We start from the raw sequence: 17,955 nt of genomic DNA, 5'->3' as shown, positions 1-17,955 counted from the left end.
GTCAGTGATTGGAATTTAGATTAGACCAAACACTTATCTCTTCTCGATCAACTCTACTAATTAACAGCCAGTAACAAGCGAGTTAACTCTACAAACTTTTTTTTTTTTTTTTTGGAAGGGGGAGTTATTATGCACTCTCACTCACACTTTCTCCTCTTTCTCTCTCTTTCATACTTACTTTCAGCATGGGCAGATATCCTTCTGCTTTTTTTGTTTTCCTGAGTTGAAAAATGATCATGTAGTGGGTTAGAGAAGGCGTTTAAAGCACAGAATTACCCTAACAGGGAGATTAATGAGAGGATGTGCTTGATCAGGGTAAGTGTGTGCTTTTTTAGCATCTGACACACAAACACACAATTCTAACTTAAATGTAAAAATAAACGTGTTCTAGACATACTTTTTTTATAGGTATTCATATGTATTGCAGGATTTTTCTTCTTTACTCAGATTTGCTTTGTGTTAAGTTCACTGGAGTAATTTGTTTAATTGGCTCGTTGTAAATCATGTGGAGGCGTAATAAAACAGATTATAAGTAACTGAACATTACACAGAATTACCTCATTATGATTATGTATTATAATATGGAGATAGGTGGCACGTTGATGCAGCAGGTAGTGTGGATTTTTTTTTGAACATTTTCCTCGCGCCTGCGTACATTTTCTCCATGTGTTCAGGTTTACTCTCAATTAACTAGCTGGTATTTAGTTTAGTGTCTTCAAATTGCCCCTAGTTTTGAAAGTGTATGTGCATGCCTTGTGTTGTGCGTTCTTCTTTTACTCGCAGTGTTCTCAGACTAGACTCACAACTCAGACCAGGATAAAGCGCTTACTGAGAAGAAATGTATAAATAATATTCAAGCTCTACTGTGTATCTCGACCATCATTTTTAATCTATCACCGTTTTTCATTCAGTATTTTATCATGCATGCCACTTTGATCACTTGTTTAACACAGAAGCACTGTGAGCACTGTGTCCCTCATGGCGTGTGATTTGTAAAGCTCTTCATAGTTGTAGCTAAAGGATTTGTGTCCTAAAGTTTCATATTCTGAATGTATTGAAGCTGGAGTATTTGCATTATTTGAAATTTCGTTAAGTTAAATTTTGTATTCATTTTGAAATCTTGCTATTAATAAAGTGTGTGTGTGTGTGTGTGTGTGTGTGCGTGCGTGCGTGTGTGCGTGTGTGTGTGCGCATGCATGCCTGTGGTGCAGCAGAGCATCATGGGGGGTGAGATGGGAATGGTGAGTCCCGGGACAGTTTCCCCCACTAAACCAGGCTCTCAGTATTATCAGCACTACAGCAGCAACCAGCGGCGAAGACCCATGCACAGCGACTCTATGGGTAACATAAACATCATTGTCCTTATCACCAACATCACTCTTCTGTTGTCTTTCATAATCTGTTCTGTCCTGTCATAATTATTTCCACTGGCCTCATTATTATTAACACAATGTCTGGCATTATCATCACTACCTGAAGATACATCACCCTCTTCATCATCATCATCATCATCACTATCACCATTATTATTTTCATAGTGATTATTGTGATCAGTAGTGTGATGATGATGATGATGATGATTAAACAGTACAAAGTTGTTCATAAAGGTAAATTTTTTTGGAATCATTTTTGCAGACGTCAGAGAGATACATACAGACCAGTGACAGATTAAAGGAAAAGACTACATCAAATGTTTTAGTGTTGGGTCAAGACAAGCCTTTAGAACAGCTTTAATGGCTACACATCTCAGTGTCTACACATCTCTGCGTCTGTACTGGAGCGATGGACACCTTCCCGAAGATTTTCCCTTGGTTTGTTTTAGATGATGATGATTTTGATGACAATGGTATTGGAGAGCGCTGTCTAAAACATCACTCCAAAATCTTTCAAGCATGTACAGCTGAGTTGTGAGCTGGCAACTGTGAAAACCATAGCATTCAAGTTACATCATCTTCCTTCATACCAAAGCATTCTGTGAGCCCTCGGGTGCCTGTGGATACGGGTGGAGTCATCCTGGAAGAGACCACACCCATCGAGGTAGAAGTGTTTCAACTTAGGATAAAGGTGATCAGTCACAGAAACTCTGTTTCGACTTCCTGTTAAGGAGACAAGTGGAGAAGGCGACAAGCAAAATGTCCTGAACAGCACAACTGCCTTTTCCTTTAATTTGTCACCTGTCTGTGATTGTGTTGTTTTACAGACAGGTCTTTATATATATATATATATATATATAAATATAATTTTTGTTGTTGATGTTGTTTTTTTATTTACACATTTATAATACATTTGTTTTTATTTTTATTATTATTATTATTATTAGAACGTAACTTTTTTGTGCACTTTAATTAAAATGAATGCATTTTGGATTTAAATGATTAAATCACTTGCGCTTTGTTCAATGTCCCAGTGTTTGCCATCAAATTTTCCACATAGCATAATTAGATTTTTTAAAAGAATCTAAATATGGTAGTGCTTCAGAAATCAGGCTTCGAGGTTCGAGCCTCGATGCCCTCCTGGCAATTTGCACTTCTTTTCATATCTCATGAAAGTCTCACCTTTTCATGCACACATGCAGACACACATCCCCTCCTACTCCTTCAAAAAAACACCAAACCTAGTTACCTTCATTTCGCGTTGTTTTGCCAGGTTTTGGATTTTGTTTATTTTTTATGTCTTGTATATAAAACGGCAGCTGGCATGTCATATCACCTGTCTCATGGTTAAAATGTAGTTCTCTTATCTGAAATGTGTTACATGACATCAGAACATGGAAAAAAAAAAAAAATCTTTTCATTTTTCAGAGGTCCAGACAAAGAAAGTGCGTAAAGTTCCTCCAGGCCTGCCATCCTCGGTAAGTCGTGCCTTTTATTCCTCCTGTTCTTTGTCAGTCTGACTTCAGCGCAGTAATGTTTTTACCATCCACTCTGGTTCTCACACACACCAGTCTGCATATGCCATAACACATCAGCCAGTGTATTGCTGACAGTTATGTTTGCAGCAACTCTGTGTATTGAAATGTCCTCTCGGTCGCACATGTTAAAGTGAAGGTGCTTGTTTCGAAATAGTCAGTAAACGAGTTTTGAGCTTTTTCACATTCTGACTCTGATCTACGGTGCTCCTCTGTGTGCGTTGCTTGTTTTCAAAATCCGTAAGCAAAAGTATGTCCTTTTGTTTGACGGACACATGCCGATGTGTGTGTTTATGCGTACTTTTCATATGCTTGACAACGCTGCTGTTGCAGTGTGTGTTTTTGTGTCCTTGTTTAATGGATTTCTTTTTTTATGGGGGTGGGGGGGGTTGCTATGTGGGACTGTTCAAGCAGTTTTTGTTTCAGTTTTTGCTTGTTTGTTTGTGAGCAGATGGTCATTGCTGGATTTTTCTTTGCAATTTGTTTATTGCATCTTCATACGTTTTGACAATTTTTTTTTCTTCTTCCACTAGACATTTTAATAAAACATTTTGCGATAGAAACATTCAGTAGTGAACGTGTCACACTTTCTGAGATCAATTAAATGTTTTTTTTTTTTCAAAATTGTTTTTTTTTAATTGACATGATACTCGTATTAAGAAATAATTCACCGATGGCATAGTTTTTTTTTTGTGCCTGTTTATTATTTATTATTATTTTAATAAAGTGTAATTAAAAGTAATTTAATAAACCCACAAGGCACTGTGTTTAAAACCGTGACACCTAATTTCACCCCCACAGGTAATATCTTGTAAGTAAACTGTACTACAGTATGGCAGTATCTGTTTTATTAAATTTATTTACAAGATTGCCAATAATGCACCAATCAAAGGTATTTGTATGGCTGTGTATTTTAATTTTTAAAAAGAATATTTTGAACAAAAGTGGCAAGGATGGGATTGGTGAAATGGGAATGGGATTGTTATTAATTAAGAGCACATTTTGTGGTATAAAAATTACCTTGTTCACCAATAGTTTTACAAATTCGGAGTTTGTTTCTTTTTTTTTTTCCTTTTTTTTTTTTTCTAAAATACATCAGTCATTTGTGAAATGTGAAAGGATCTCTTGAGTTTGTCCTTGAGGAGCTTTATTTTCACCCGACTCTCATCGTTCTCTCTCCTCTGAGTGCATATCAGAGTTTGTTTAAAGTCGACAGCGTTAATTAAATTAAGTTAGGTCTAGCAGAAGGCACAGTCGGGACTTATTCTCTTGTGTGTGCTTTAATCCCTGTTCCCTGAACTGGTCTGCCCCCTTCAGGATGCCTAAGGCAGTGCAGGCTGTTTTTTTTTTTTTTTTTCTTCCATTTTTGGCATTTTTTCTTTAACTGGTAGCACCTGAGCACTGCCCTAAAGATTCTTGTGCTAGAGAGCGGAAATTTGTTTGAACCCTGGAGTGAAACCGCAAACCCTAAATCTTTCTGCTCTGTGCTTCGGCTGTATTCTGCATTATGTGAAATTCACTTGAATGTGTCTGCTAGATGGAAAAGTAAATACATAGCATTAGACAAAGTCATTTTGTTCATTCAGTCACAATGTTAGTCATTTTACTGGATGATATTGTGTCATTCTGCTGTCGCTTTCTTTGTCTTTGTCGGTAAAACGCTTTTGTCTTTAAGGAAGCAAATGGTAGTAAATTCTGTAAAGTGTTTTAATAAAGGCTAGTAGAGGTTTATAAGAGCTAATGCCACTTTACTGCCATGTCGTTGAGCTCATGAGCCTCAATGACATTTCCAGACAGAGCTACTGCTAGTCCTCTTTCACTGTCTGTCTGTTTCTCATCTACGATGAAATTGTAATTGCTGGTTGTTCCAGCTGGCCTCCTAGACCACTCTCATGCTGGCCAGAAAGGTACAGCCTGCTGGGAAACATGGGCAACATAAGTAATGCAAAAAAAAACAAAAAAAAAAACGAAACAACTACTAAAAAAACCCGGCAGCGAATAAGCATCAGACCTGCAAAACACTGGCGTGAATCCGAGACCCGCCATTTGCAGTGAGTTCTTACAGAGATTGGGGAGGAAAAGAAAGAGAGAGGTGAGAGAGGGAAAGAGATGTGTCTCCATGGTGATGGGACTGATTGACAGGCTCTTGAGCGGGTGGCAGTGAGGTGTTGGCCAAGGCCCAAAACTTGAGGGGGGAAAAAGAAAATGGCCGCTGCAACACCAGCTGTCACCGTCAGCGTTGTCTTAGGAACCAGAGAGTGAGAATCACGTATGGATGGTGTGTGTGTGTGTGTGTGTGTGTGTGTGTGTTTTATTTTCCCAGGCCAGAACCTATAGACTTTATGTCTCCCTGAACAGCTTGGGTCGTCTTCTAATTTTGTAAAAAAATAAATAAATAAATAAATAAATAAATAAATAAATAATAATTAATTAATTAAATAGTAATAATATTTCAAATGAACCTATATACATAGTAAATAATAACTTTACCTCACTTGAAACTTTCCCACAAATTTATAATAATGAATAAAAATATATGTTGGTGTTAATCGCACAGTTTTGTGCATGAAGCACACAAGCCTAATACTCTTGCTTTCTTCAGTCTTTTCAACACTATTATAATTAATGTTGTCATTAAGAAATTCAGGCAATATTATTTATTATTTGCATTACATGATTCATATTCTCTGTTTATATTTATCGGGAAAAGACAGGAAAAGTGGGGAAGTGTGTGTGCGTGTGTTAAAACAAAAAAAAAAAAAAAGAATGACTGAGTCTAAACATATGTGTGAGCTGAAGCAGAATGTACCATTAGATGACTTCATGCATTTCTTTCATCTCTTTTCTAAATGAATTTCAAAAAAAAAAAAGAACAAAAAAAAGAAACAGAAACAGCTGTGAGTCCATTTCCCTGCAGATATAGCCATACCAGTAGGGTATAAAAAACCTCTATATAATTGTCTCTGTGTGACATTAACACAAAGAAAATATTTTATAGGAATAAAATTATATAATGGTTAATAATAGCTGGGTTTATGTGAGAAATAGAAATAAGTAAATACTTTGAAAGGAAATATACTTTTGTATTTATTTTTTTGGTAACTAAAAAAAAGGGTGAAGAGACAGAGTGTTGTATATTGTTTTTAATTTGTGCGTGTGTGAGAGAGAAAGAAAGAGCAAGAGCAGTCGTTCTCTGACCGTGGGCATGTCGGGTCATTGGCATCAGACCAAATTTTCCCGTTCGAAAATGTCTGCCCTCCAAACGTCTGTAGAAGAAAACGGAGCGCGAGAGAGAGAGACGTTTGTATCTCCCACTCACGCTACCGTTTTCACCTAGAAGAGTGAAAGCGATGCACTTTCTGCCTCGCTGTCAAACACACAATCATATCTGAGACAAGTGCTGCTAATAAATGCTAATCCCTACAAATGCTAGAGAAGAGTGGAATATATTATCAGGAAGAAAAAGAATATGAATGATGTTTCAGCTTGGAAAGGGAAAAACGGGATTGAAAAGTGTGTGTGTGTGTGTGTGTGTGTGTGTGTGTGTTTAATTTCTGTATATTTGGATTGTGGAAGTAAAACAGCGCATGAAATAATTGCTAAAAAGATTTTTAAACACTTATTTTTTTAAAAATGTTTTTAGATTGATTATTATTGATTATTATAATTATTGTTATATAGAACTATTAATTATAAATGAATATAATAAATAATAAAGAATACATTTTTTATCATCTTTACAGAGAGAAGCATGCTAAAAAATAAATTCAGTTTCCTCCTTACATTAGTGTTATGAACAATTTGTGATTTAATTTAAATGTTTATTGAATTGATTGATTGATTGATTGATTGATTGATCTGATTTATCATAGTGTATCATACTATGCTCTTGGTGAAAATGATCATAAAGATGCTCAACGCACTGGCAGCCATTTTGTGTGAGCCCTACTAATCAAATTAGCGCCATCCTGTTTGTTTACACGCACATTTTACAAAGGGAACTTTTGTTCAGCTGCAGCTGCAGATAACAGAGCGGTCCCGAATATTTTGGCCAAAGGAAAAAAGAAAAAGTAATGTAGTCATGCGGTGATGAATTCCTCATGCTGTCTGTGACAGCAGCATTACGTGTTACACAGCTGTTCAGTGTTTCTTTTCAGAAAAGTAATTCTGTGGGAATCTTATGGAAGTTACCATAGTCAGAGTAATAGAAAACTAATAAAAGGTTAAATTTTTTTTTTTTATTCCATTTTGTGTCATGTTAAAATGCTTGTAATATTTTCTGTATTGAGGTCTATCACTGAGCTGCGTGTGTATCTGTGTGTGTGTGTGTGTTGCACGTGTAGTACTGCAGTATTCATTTCCTGAAGATGTCCAGAAGACTTTTCAGTAGCTCAGGTGCACATGTAAACATAGTTATAGTTACACAACGTCCAGCTACATCTAATTAAATACAAACAGTGCACAAATACAAGTACTGTGATCACCGTCAGTAACAGTATGTCAGGGTTAGAGTAAGAGCTCTGTGCAGATTGGCGTGTTTACAGCACATAATGTATGGACAGAAAACGGTAACACAGCATTTCTAACATCTTTATAACACGAGACATCAGGAAATTTCAGTATTTTGTTTGAAAAGTCTATAGGTCTGGAGGAGCGAAAAGTCTATAGGACCTTTGTAGAGACTTAGAAGAAATAGAAGAAATGTCACTAATTTCAGGACATTAATAATATTAATAATATTTATTATTGTTATTATTATTGTTGTTTGGTGTTAATCTGTTTTTCTCCCATGCGGTGTCTGAGAGCTAAGTCTCATAAGGTTGTGATACAGAGGAGAGCATGCATTGGTCAGGGTCATTTGTGTGGTGGCTGAAAGATACAGAGCAAACAGAGAGAGCGAGAGAGATGGCAGGATGGACCACTAAAGGTTGGCAAAAAAACGAAGTGACGGTCATCGGCACATTTTATTGGCAAGGCGAAGGTTTGTATTGTTCAAGCTTTGGGTAAGGTCTATGTGAATATTAGATAATAATAAAGGAGGCTATTGTTGTCAGTTTTACTAAATAATAATAAAAATGTGTGGCTTGTGCCACACTGAAATTTATCCCCCCCACATCAAAGAAGCATCTTCCACAAGCTCTGATTTGGGGGAGCGTTCGGTCTGCAGTGCCATCAAACACTGCGGGGAAAGTTCAGTTCATGCCAAGTGAGGAGGAGAGAGAGGGCTGGACGCAGAGAGAAAGAGGATAGGAATGAAGGATGGTGAGAGCAATGGTGACAATGGGAAAAGGGTTTTGGCATGACACTATTCTTTTCCTTACCGGGACGAATTACAAAATCTGTTTCTTAATCTGAGAAAGAGATACATGAAACAAAAAAAATGGCAAAAGTAGGACGTGAGAGAGAGAGGGAGAAAGAGAGAGAGAGAGAGAAAGAGGGAGGGAGAGAGACTTGAGATTTGTCTTTTAGCTGTAAAACACTCGGGTCAATTGCCCACCCAGGTAGCCTTCCTTCTGCCCCTTTGAGTGTGTGCGAGAGAGAGAGAGAGAGAGAGAGTGTGTCAGTGTCAGCTCCCCTCTGTGTGTATGTTTGAAGGGGTTTTCTGAGTCTATTATCCCCTACCTGACCCCTCTATTCATCTCCCACAATCCTTCACAGCAGCTGAGCAGGTAGTACAGCCCCTTAGCCCTTTTAGCGTTTAGCTTTAACCGCACGCCGACTGCTTTTTAAACAAAAAAGACTTTAAATGAATCTGATTGAGATTGTTCATGTGTCATTTAGCTTGTAAGCCGAACTAAATCAAGCTAAGATAAATCTGCATTCTTCACTTCTTGTTTTTTTTTAAGCTCTTAGCCCTTTAGTGTTAATATTGCTATTTTAATTTGTAGTGATACATAATTAAAATCTATGTTCAGAACAATTTCATGTCCTCAGTTTGGTTTGAAAATTTAATTAAATTAATAAATAAATACTTGTTCACAACAGCAACAGGTTGCCATGTGGAAGAGCAAGAAAAAAAAACTGAAGAAGTCTGAATGTTTTTTTTTTTCCTTTCCCTATTTTTTTTTTTTATTATTTTCAAACGCCATGTTTGTGCAGAAATCACAGATTCACCATAAGGGCTGCTTTGCATTTTTAATTTAGTAACTAACATATGAATACATTTGCATATTAATTAGTTGCCGATTAAATCATGCATACATAATTGCCTGCTTACTGTGTTTAATGTTTGTCAGAATCGTGCGAGGCCCTGGCTTGATTAATGCCATTTCTGAGATTACAATTGGACCCAGCCACGGGTTCGAGGGTTCAAGAAGCTGAAAAATAGTTTGGGGGGAAAAAAGTTTCTTGACAGCGTGCATATTTCAGAGATTTTAGAAGCCCAAAACAGCAGCTTCTTCTTAGACCTTTTCAAATTCCTCCCCTATGTGCTGTTTGCTAATGCATCCCTTAATTACACTGCCTATGCAATTTTCTTTTTCTTTTTTTTCTATTTGATTCAGTCTTGGTTTTGGTTTCGCCAGTTTATTGTATACGACCCCGCAATTGAATTAGGGGCCGAATAAAAAACTTGAATAAAAAAGGATTCATTAAAAATAAAAGAGAGGAACGGAGGCTCCTCATTAGTCTTAACAATGTTTTTTTTTCTTTGTTTTTTAAAGAAGCATTTGTGTGATCCGGCGATTACGCCAGGCTGAGTGAAATAAAGCTGATTTAGAGAACACAATAGGCCGTGTGAATACACAACTCACTCTCTTTATCTCCCTCTCTCTCTCTTTATTTCCCGGCCTTCATCGCTCTCTCTGCATGCTTTTAAAAACCTTTTCTGCATGGACTTTGAGCACATCTATGTCTCAGAGAGAGATATTGGCCTTCAGTGGATGCATCTCACTATGATATTTTGAGAGTGCTAATTGTTCTTTATTAATTTCTCTCCTATATTTGTGTAGCCCTCTTTAGCCTTTTGTCTGATTAATCAGAGCCTAAGATGATCAAAATTATGGAATGGAATCATTTCTTCTTTGTCTCAAGTGAAAACAGTAAAAGAAGAGCAACGTGTCAGATAAGAACTTTCACTTTAAAGGAATTATTTAAAGGAATTATTTAAAATAAGCAGAGAGACTCAACACATAAAACAAAAATGATGACATTTGAAATTAGATTTTTGTAGCTTGAATTTAAAATATAATACAATGCAAAATTATTAAAGAGATTGTTGCATTTTTTTCCCAGTTTTAATTTCTGCCAATGAGAGCAAAAAAATATGAAGAAAAAATGGTGAATTAGTGATATATTTTGTGACACGCACGCACGCACACACACACACACACACACACACACACACACAATAAAAATCATTCTGTTATAGCTGTTTCAAGTCCCTTTTAAGTGACTCTCAAACATGTGGATCTTCCTGGCCAAATCTGGCTTTTCTAAAAATGACAATATAAGCCCCACGGACACAAGGACCTTTCAGATCGAGTGATTCTGCAGCATTTTTAAAGATTTAAGCTTTTGCAAATCCTTAAAAGTTAAACGTTTTCCAGCAGTCAGTATAGCGCACAAGCTGAACACCGCCTCATGTGTTATACAAGCTCCTAGTACTGTCAAACACTCCAGAGTTCTCGATGCTGGGTTAATATTTGTATTTTATTACAACTGGTGTGTAACCACATTTTGTACTTACCACACGAGTAACGAGGGATCGCCTGGACCTCTTTGCTGGCAGCAGAGCAGCTTTTCTCTCCTTTCAAATGCTAAAATGATAACAGAAAGATCAGAGTTGTTGGCTTTGTGTGTAGAAATGTGGTCAAAAAGAACCACAAGAGGGAAAATGTGCATGTCTTGTGGATTTGTCTGTGTATGTGTGTGCGTGAGTGTGTGTGTGTGTGTTTCTATTTTCAGTTTGAGTGTATTTACATGTGACATGAATATCATATTCGATTTGTGATTATTATAAAAGAATATTTCATTTCATGCACTTTTAATATTTGCATAGTTTGATGTTGCCACTTAATTATATTCTGAGGATTAAATTGCTTTAATAATGTAAAGAGAAACGGAGAAACTGTTTTTAATGTAAAATACAAATTTGAACAAGTCAGTGAATAAAATGACTGCTGCTTTTGATCAAGACAGAATGTACCTTAAATAAAGACTCACTAAAACAGCCCACAAATAAAAAAAACAAAACAAAAACGTTATATGAATATAAGCTGAATAAGGAAGTAAAATCTAGGCAACATAAACGATTGAAATTGACAACATTTAAAGGGTTTTGCTTTGGCATATGTGAATCATTTACTTCCTTTTGGGATCTATTCCCAGAGGTTGGACTATTTTTTTTTTTTTTTTGTCTCTCCCTTTCTTTTTGTCTCCTTGATGAGCTAAATTTGGCAGGCTCACACACTTCACTTGTAGGAGCTGCTACAGCCTGTTTTTTTTTTTCTTCTTCTTCTTCTTCTTCTTCTTCTTCCAGCTAGCCAACACGTCACGAATCAAACACACGTTATATTTCATATTGTGCAGTCAATGTTCACATTATAGTACAACAGAAATACAGAAAGTGGTTTTCATTATTTCATTATTACAAATTACAGTTAAATTCCTGTTTCCTGAATTCCTAAATTCCTGAGGATCTGAAGCTTCCTAAAACTCGTTCTTGCTGATGAAGAGAAGGATGACGGATAAGAGAGGGAACGACAGAATTGTGCTTCACCTACTGTAGCTCTGATCCCTCTTTTCCTACGGCTCTTCTTCCTTCCTTTATTTCCAATGAGCATGTTTTTCCCCTCTAGTCTTCCATGCTTTCGGCTCTGGGACTGTGTATTGATGTTTAGTCTGTGTGTGTGTGTGTGTGTGTGTGTGTGTGTGTGTGTGTGTGTGTGTGTGTGTGTGTGTGTGTGAAGTGCCAGTGAGGTAGTGCTTCATGTCTCATACAACTTTATTCCAGCCACCTTTGCAATGTTGCAGGGCGCGCACACACACACACACACGCGCACACACACACACGCACACACACACACACACACACACAGGATGGTCATGGACCTGGAATGTTCCTGTGGTACATTTTGTTTCAACCCCCCTAAAAAAGTAAATATGCCCTTTTGAGTTGCCTCATTCATCACCTCTTGCAGGTGCCCTCTATGACAATCTCTTTCTACTGTACTGTTAATAATCTCTCTCTCTCTCTCTCTCTCTCTCTCTCTCTCTCTGATACATTTTATCTTTATTTAGACACCATTTCTTCCTTTCTTTTGTTCTCTCTCTTTTACTTGCAGTGTTTTTTTTCTCCTAATTGTAAGTTGGGTTCTCAGGCAGCGGCTGACACACAATGTTGGTGGCGGGCCAGCACTGAAGACAGATGGTGAAGTTATTAGATGTGCATCATACGATTCCCTTCCTGCCTCTCGTCTTTTAATCAAATTGAAGCAGAGAGAAAGAGAGAGAGAGAGAAAGAGAGAGAGAGAAAGAGAGATTATTAACAGTACAGTATACTATTTGTATTCAGGGGCAAGACAGACAGATAGATAGACAGACAGACAGACAGACAGATAGATAGATAGATAGATAGATAGATAGATAGATAGATAGATAGATAGATAGATAGATTCACACACATTTGACTAGATACACATGATAAAGATGAAAATTTGGGTTTGTCTTTGTATGCTTGTATGTGTATGCTTATGTGCTCATGTGGCCAAGATATAGAAATACATAACGATAAGAAAACAGAGAAAATTTCTTGGATGGAAAGAAAGAGTAAAAAGAACTGACATTTGTTCATCTTTTAAGGAGTTCAGCAGAGTTCAGAGTAGCGATCTATTCCAGATTTATCATGGAAAGAAGAAAGTGTGTGTGTGTGTGTATATGTATGTATGTGTGTGTGTGTGCGCCCCGTGTGTGTGTGTGCCCCGTGTGTGTGTGTGCCGCGTGTGTGTGTGTGTGTGCGCGCCGTGTGTGAGTGGGAGAGCAAGAGAGGGAGTGAGAGAAAGAGCGAGGGAGGGAGGGTCAGTCTGCGCTCCTCCCCTTCAATAACCCGACGTCAGAAATGGTTTCTCCCTTGTTTGCATATTCACTACGCTTTTCCCCGGCCATATGGGAAAATGCAACTGAAGGAATTGTTGTGAAAAAAAGAGGGGGGAGAAACAGAGAGAGAGAGACAGCAAGTTTTTCAAAACTAAAATACTTGTTTTGGGCACGCTAACGGACAAGTGGGGAAAAAAAGGAAAGTCAGAGAGGAGAAGAGGAAGAGATGTACTGTGCTTACACCATCCCCGGCGTGTATTACTACAACGGCAAAGCGGTAAGCTCCACTCATCTCTAAATGAAATGACAGCTGATTCAGCTTTGTCATTTTATATATCCAACTGCTTTTCTGCCTCTGTAGGTCTGCTCTGATCTCAGATTTTGTTGCTTAGGCTCAGATTTTCATGTGATTAGTCCTCCTGTACTTTCTCGTCTGATCTAAACATTTAGACAGTCGGATGGAGGAGTTTGTCCTGCTATAAAAAAGTGTCCCGTTACCAAATGTGTTTCAAGAACATGATATTTGCTACCAAAGTGTATGTGTGTGTGCGTGTGTGTGCGTGTGTGTGCGCATGCATGTGCGCGGGAGAGAGACGTAAGGAGAGCTCTGTTTTGGATGCAGTGTATTTGCAGCTGTTCACATCATAATGCTGTTAGCGTGGATTCAGTTCTTTTCAATTATCTTAAATGGGTCATAATGAAAATACAACCAGAGCTGCAGGAACGTCTTAATTCAATCTAGTGCAATTTAGAGCAAATCAGCTGGTGTCATCTCTGAAAGAGAGGGAAAAATACCCAACACGCTCTGACTTAACCAAATACATCATGATTTACAATTGAAAGACAAACAGAAAAAAAGGAAAGAAAAAACAAAACAAAAGGAAATATTTGCTTTGAGTCGAGTCGCGTGCAGTCTGTTTCAAATTAAGAGGTTTGCCATGATTAAAATGTGTTTGTCTGAAGCGTGATTCAGTGCAACACAATGTTCCTTTCATTACCCTCGTACCTGTGAGATGTCAAGGCCCTGAAACAAATGACAGCCGAGTACGAGAGAGTCAGAGAGAGAGAGAGAGAGAGAGAGAGAGAGAAAGAGTTTTGAATTTCTAAGTGTTTGACTTTCTTTCTTTCCTTATTAACTTTCTTTCTTTTCTTTTCTATCCATTTCTTGCTCTTGGTGTCTGTTGTTCTATCTTAAAAAAGGGTGAGAAGGCCATAGACCCTGTGTTCATCTCAGCAGCACTGCATAAACACACACACACACACACACAAAGTACAGCTCATCTTTTCAAACAAAAAAGGAACATTGCTATATATATGACATTGCTTTATTTATTTCATTATACAAATATATTTATTAGCTTTTAGGTTAAAAAAACAACTCTGGAAATAAAGTCGATTTTCGTGTTGGTTTTATTTCAATGAATATTATTAATTAATACTGTTATAACAATAGCAATAAGTTCTTACTTTAGCATCTCACTTATTTGTGGTGATGAAACACTTCTAAAATATCTCCATGCTCTTAATAATTTCTAAACTACTGATACATATTATTTTATTTGTCTTTTTACATATGTATTTATTTCTGTATATTTATTTCTTAAAAAAAAATGTGGCGAAGAAGGAAGAGTCATGCACTGCCATATAAAGTTCATATAAAGATTGTAGCATTTTTTCACTCCGTGTCTAGACGTTGTGCTTCTTTCTGTTTCTGTTTGTCTCTCTCTTTCTTTCTGGTGTGCCCAGATGAGAGGGTATCCTCACGCACACGCGCACACACACACAACACAACACATAGGCCGGCACAGCACAGTAGTTCCTTTGTGAGTGATTATTTTTTTTTGTTTATGATACGTGGGCCATTGTGCTCGGTTTGATTCTATGCCAAGCATCTTGCTGTGATCGTTTATCCTCAGAAGTTTAAAACAGACACGTGAGATGGTGTGTGCATCCCCGAAAAACAGCAAGCACTGCACGACCGCATTGCGGTACGTTTCTAAGTGTGTATTTGGAGAAGTTTGGACTACATAAGCCGGCTTTTTACTTTTTATAGCATTCTGTCTGTTGTTGTACGTTGTGGTTTACATGTCTTCATTTTTTGCCTTGTTTCTAACATAAAATAATTTGGCTTAAGTAGACATAGACATAGACAGCATTGGATTTACCATGTGTCAGAGTTGTGTTGAATTGTGAAATTTGAGATTGAATTGTGAGATTTATTTAAAAAAAAAACATAATAAAAGTTAAGAAAGACAGACGGAGAGAGGGAGAGATCAGTCCTGTCTAATGAATCAACAAAAGCAAGAGGCACCTCAAAAACAAAAGGCCTCGACACACGCACAACGCCGGCCGCTTCGCATTGTTTTGCTAAAAGCCCCTTTGAATATTCTTTTTAATTAGCTCTCATAAACTTGTGCCAAGATCATTCTCTCTCCAAAATAAGCCTTTAAAATGTATAAATGTTAATGTTAAAAACAAAAAGAATTATATTTGTTTGTGCTTAAAGCAGAGTGGTATAATTAGTATTTAATTTTTTTTTTTTTTTACATTATAATACCAATAATAATTATTAGCAAGTAAAATAAAGCTGAGTTCATTCAGAGTGATCATTTTATCTGTTAAATAGAACAAAAATAGAATTGGCCATCAATCAAACATCACCTACAAAGATATTATATAATAATAATAATAATTTATTATACTTGCACTTGCAGCTATTTAACAGTATTATTTTGCATAAGAAAGAAAATAATTTCTTTCTTAAAATAATTTATGTCGTATTATTTTGCATAAGAAAGAAAATATTTTTCCACTAAACCCATCACTTCTCTTCACTCTGCTTTCGCCATACAGATATTTCAGTATTAAACCTAAAACGCTTGTTGTTTTCACTGTTGTTGTTAGCATTGTGTACCAGTGTGTGTATTGTCTTCTGATCAAGTTCAAACAGATTCTTATATTCATCTTTGCGTTTGATCACCTTTTATTGCTTTAATTCAGAAGAACCAAGGGATGGGTATTTGTATCCCTATTTATTTCTTCCACTACAGATCAGAAAATTTTTTTTTTTTTTTTTCTTCCACAATTTCAAAAATAATGTGTCATTTTTTCCCAGTAAGTAGCAGCAGGCTTACTGACATTTAGTCATGCTTTTTAACATGCTCCGGCTCACACAGTCACCGGCTCTCTCCCTCATCTCATTCTTATGGGACTGTCTTTACCGCTTATCCCACCAATTACAGAGCTCCATACAGGCAATGTACATGCTAACACTTCATGAAAGGGGCCTCAAATGTTCCAGGCTCTCATTAAATCTCGAGATTTTAATGAGTCTAGAATCTAAACACAAACACGTTGCATCATCACTTATTTGTTATTTACATTTTTTTAGTTGATGGCCTATCTAAACATTTGCTTTGTAGTGTATATCTTATTTATATAATCTAATAAAAAGGATTATCTACCTAATAAAAGGAAGTATTATTTAAAAAAAAAAGTCTTAGAAATAAATGTTAGAAATATTAAATAGACTCAGTGAAATATTTACAGAGTGAAGTTATGAGCTGAAGGAACTTGGGCAAATTGAGCGTACAGGCCAGATCCCAGAGGTATTGTGTGTGTGTGTTTCCCTGTCCTCTCACACACGTGTGAGCTGTAATGTGATGTACAGGAGCAGCTGCCCGTGTGTGTGTGTGCGTCTTTTGGTTCTCATGCCAGAGCTCAGTAAAAGGCGGACAAGCAGGATGTGACTTTCAACAAACCGCCGAGCTGCACAGCTCCCGTCCTCTCCCTGGTTCGCGCTTCTCTCTGAGTGTCCCGCGTTCTCTCTTCTTTCCCTTCTCTTTTGTCAGTCCACCCTTCCACGCTCCAGCTCTAAATGTTGGCTGTGACACACTCGTCCTCGATTACGGCACTGAAAGAGACTCTTTGTTAAAGTAAATCCTATTGAAATAGGTCACACGCGCACACACTCACACACACATACACACACACACACACACACACACACACACACACACACTTCTCCACCCAAAAATTATATAGAAAGTCTCTGATAAAGTGCTTGTTCTTTTCCAAATATTACATTCAAAAGCTCCTAGAAAGACATACTGTATGTTTGTAGAGAAATATTAGAGATGCACCCTGGAGGTTTGTTTTTGCGTCTCGATGGTCAAGATTTGCTGGATGGCATTGATGGATCTCCCTGTGGTGTTGATTTATCTTATTATATTGTTCATTTAAATCAGTGAAAGTGCTCTTATTAAATTAGAGACATTTTACTGATTATTTTAAATCTTGTGCATCATGTTTGAGTATTAGCTTTAGAAATATTGCTGTTATAAAATGGATTTTTCATATTGCTATTTATCACAGGTTTAACTGCCCTAACCTCAGTTAAATATCTTCACAGCATTTTCTGAGTAAATTTTGGAGATAAATATTACTTAAATAATGAGCAAATGCAGGTCATTCTTAATTATCACTAAATACAACATTGACTGTCCTTCAATTTACATAATAATGTATATCATAATGATCAATACTATTATTTAAAAGTATTTATCTATCACAGGGATTCTAAAAATGGGGACTGTAGTAATAATAATAATAATAATAGCCTACACTTTTGATTACATTTTTATGATCATAATTATTAAATAGCTGGATTGTATTAATAGGTAAAATTATTATTTTTTTCTCTCCATATTTTTCTTTGAATCCATGCCATACCCACTTTTTGCTTGTTCCTCCCTTTACACTTTAGCCAAGTCTAGTTATATCATAACATTCACAGGATGTTAGAACGCTTTTCCAAGCATTAGCTGTGCAGTCCACACAAAAACCCCCATGAATTTTGCTGCTGATCGATCACTAATTCAACAAGCTAAAAGCAGCGGCTGTTTTTCCCATACACAGTCCAGTTCTAGCGTAGTGGAAAAAGAACATGAAAGTAATCACGCCTTTGATCTTGCCACATTTTATTATTACAATCTGCGCTAAATAACTCGCCT

At 36.9% G+C, this 17,955-nt stretch overlaps 1 protein-coding gene across 8 annotated transcripts in view; it reads left to right on the top strand.

Annotated features, from left to right (window-relative positions):
• LOC132859745 (transcription factor 4-like) overlaps positions 1-17,955 on the top strand; it is a 132,802-nt gene that overhangs the window by 76,589 nt on the left and 38,258 nt on the right. For 5 of the 8 annotated variants that reach the window (XM_060890643.1, XM_060890644.1, XM_060890642.1 and 2 more), the window contains 2 exons: positions 1,212-1,341; positions 2,802-2,851. In XM_060890643.1, the coding sequence (XP_060746626.1) occupies positions 1,212-1,341; positions 2,802-2,851 (180 nt within the window). Of the gene's footprint in view, positions 1-295; positions 316-1,211; positions 1,342-2,801; positions 2,852-17,955 lie in introns of those variants that run through there. The other 3 variants (XM_060890641.1, XM_060890646.1, XM_060890647.1) reach the window with 2 other exon arrangements.

The sequence above is a fragment of the Tachysurus vachellii genome, chromosome 17 (genome assembly GCF_030014155.1).
Source record: "Tachysurus vachellii isolate PV-2020 chromosome 17, HZAU_Pvac_v1, whole genome shotgun sequence".
Lineage (NCBI taxonomy): Eukaryota > Metazoa > Chordata > Actinopteri > Siluriformes > Bagridae > Tachysurus > Tachysurus vachellii.
Note: the sequence above shows the minus strand (reverse complement) of the source record. Positions and strands in the feature narration are given on the sequence as shown.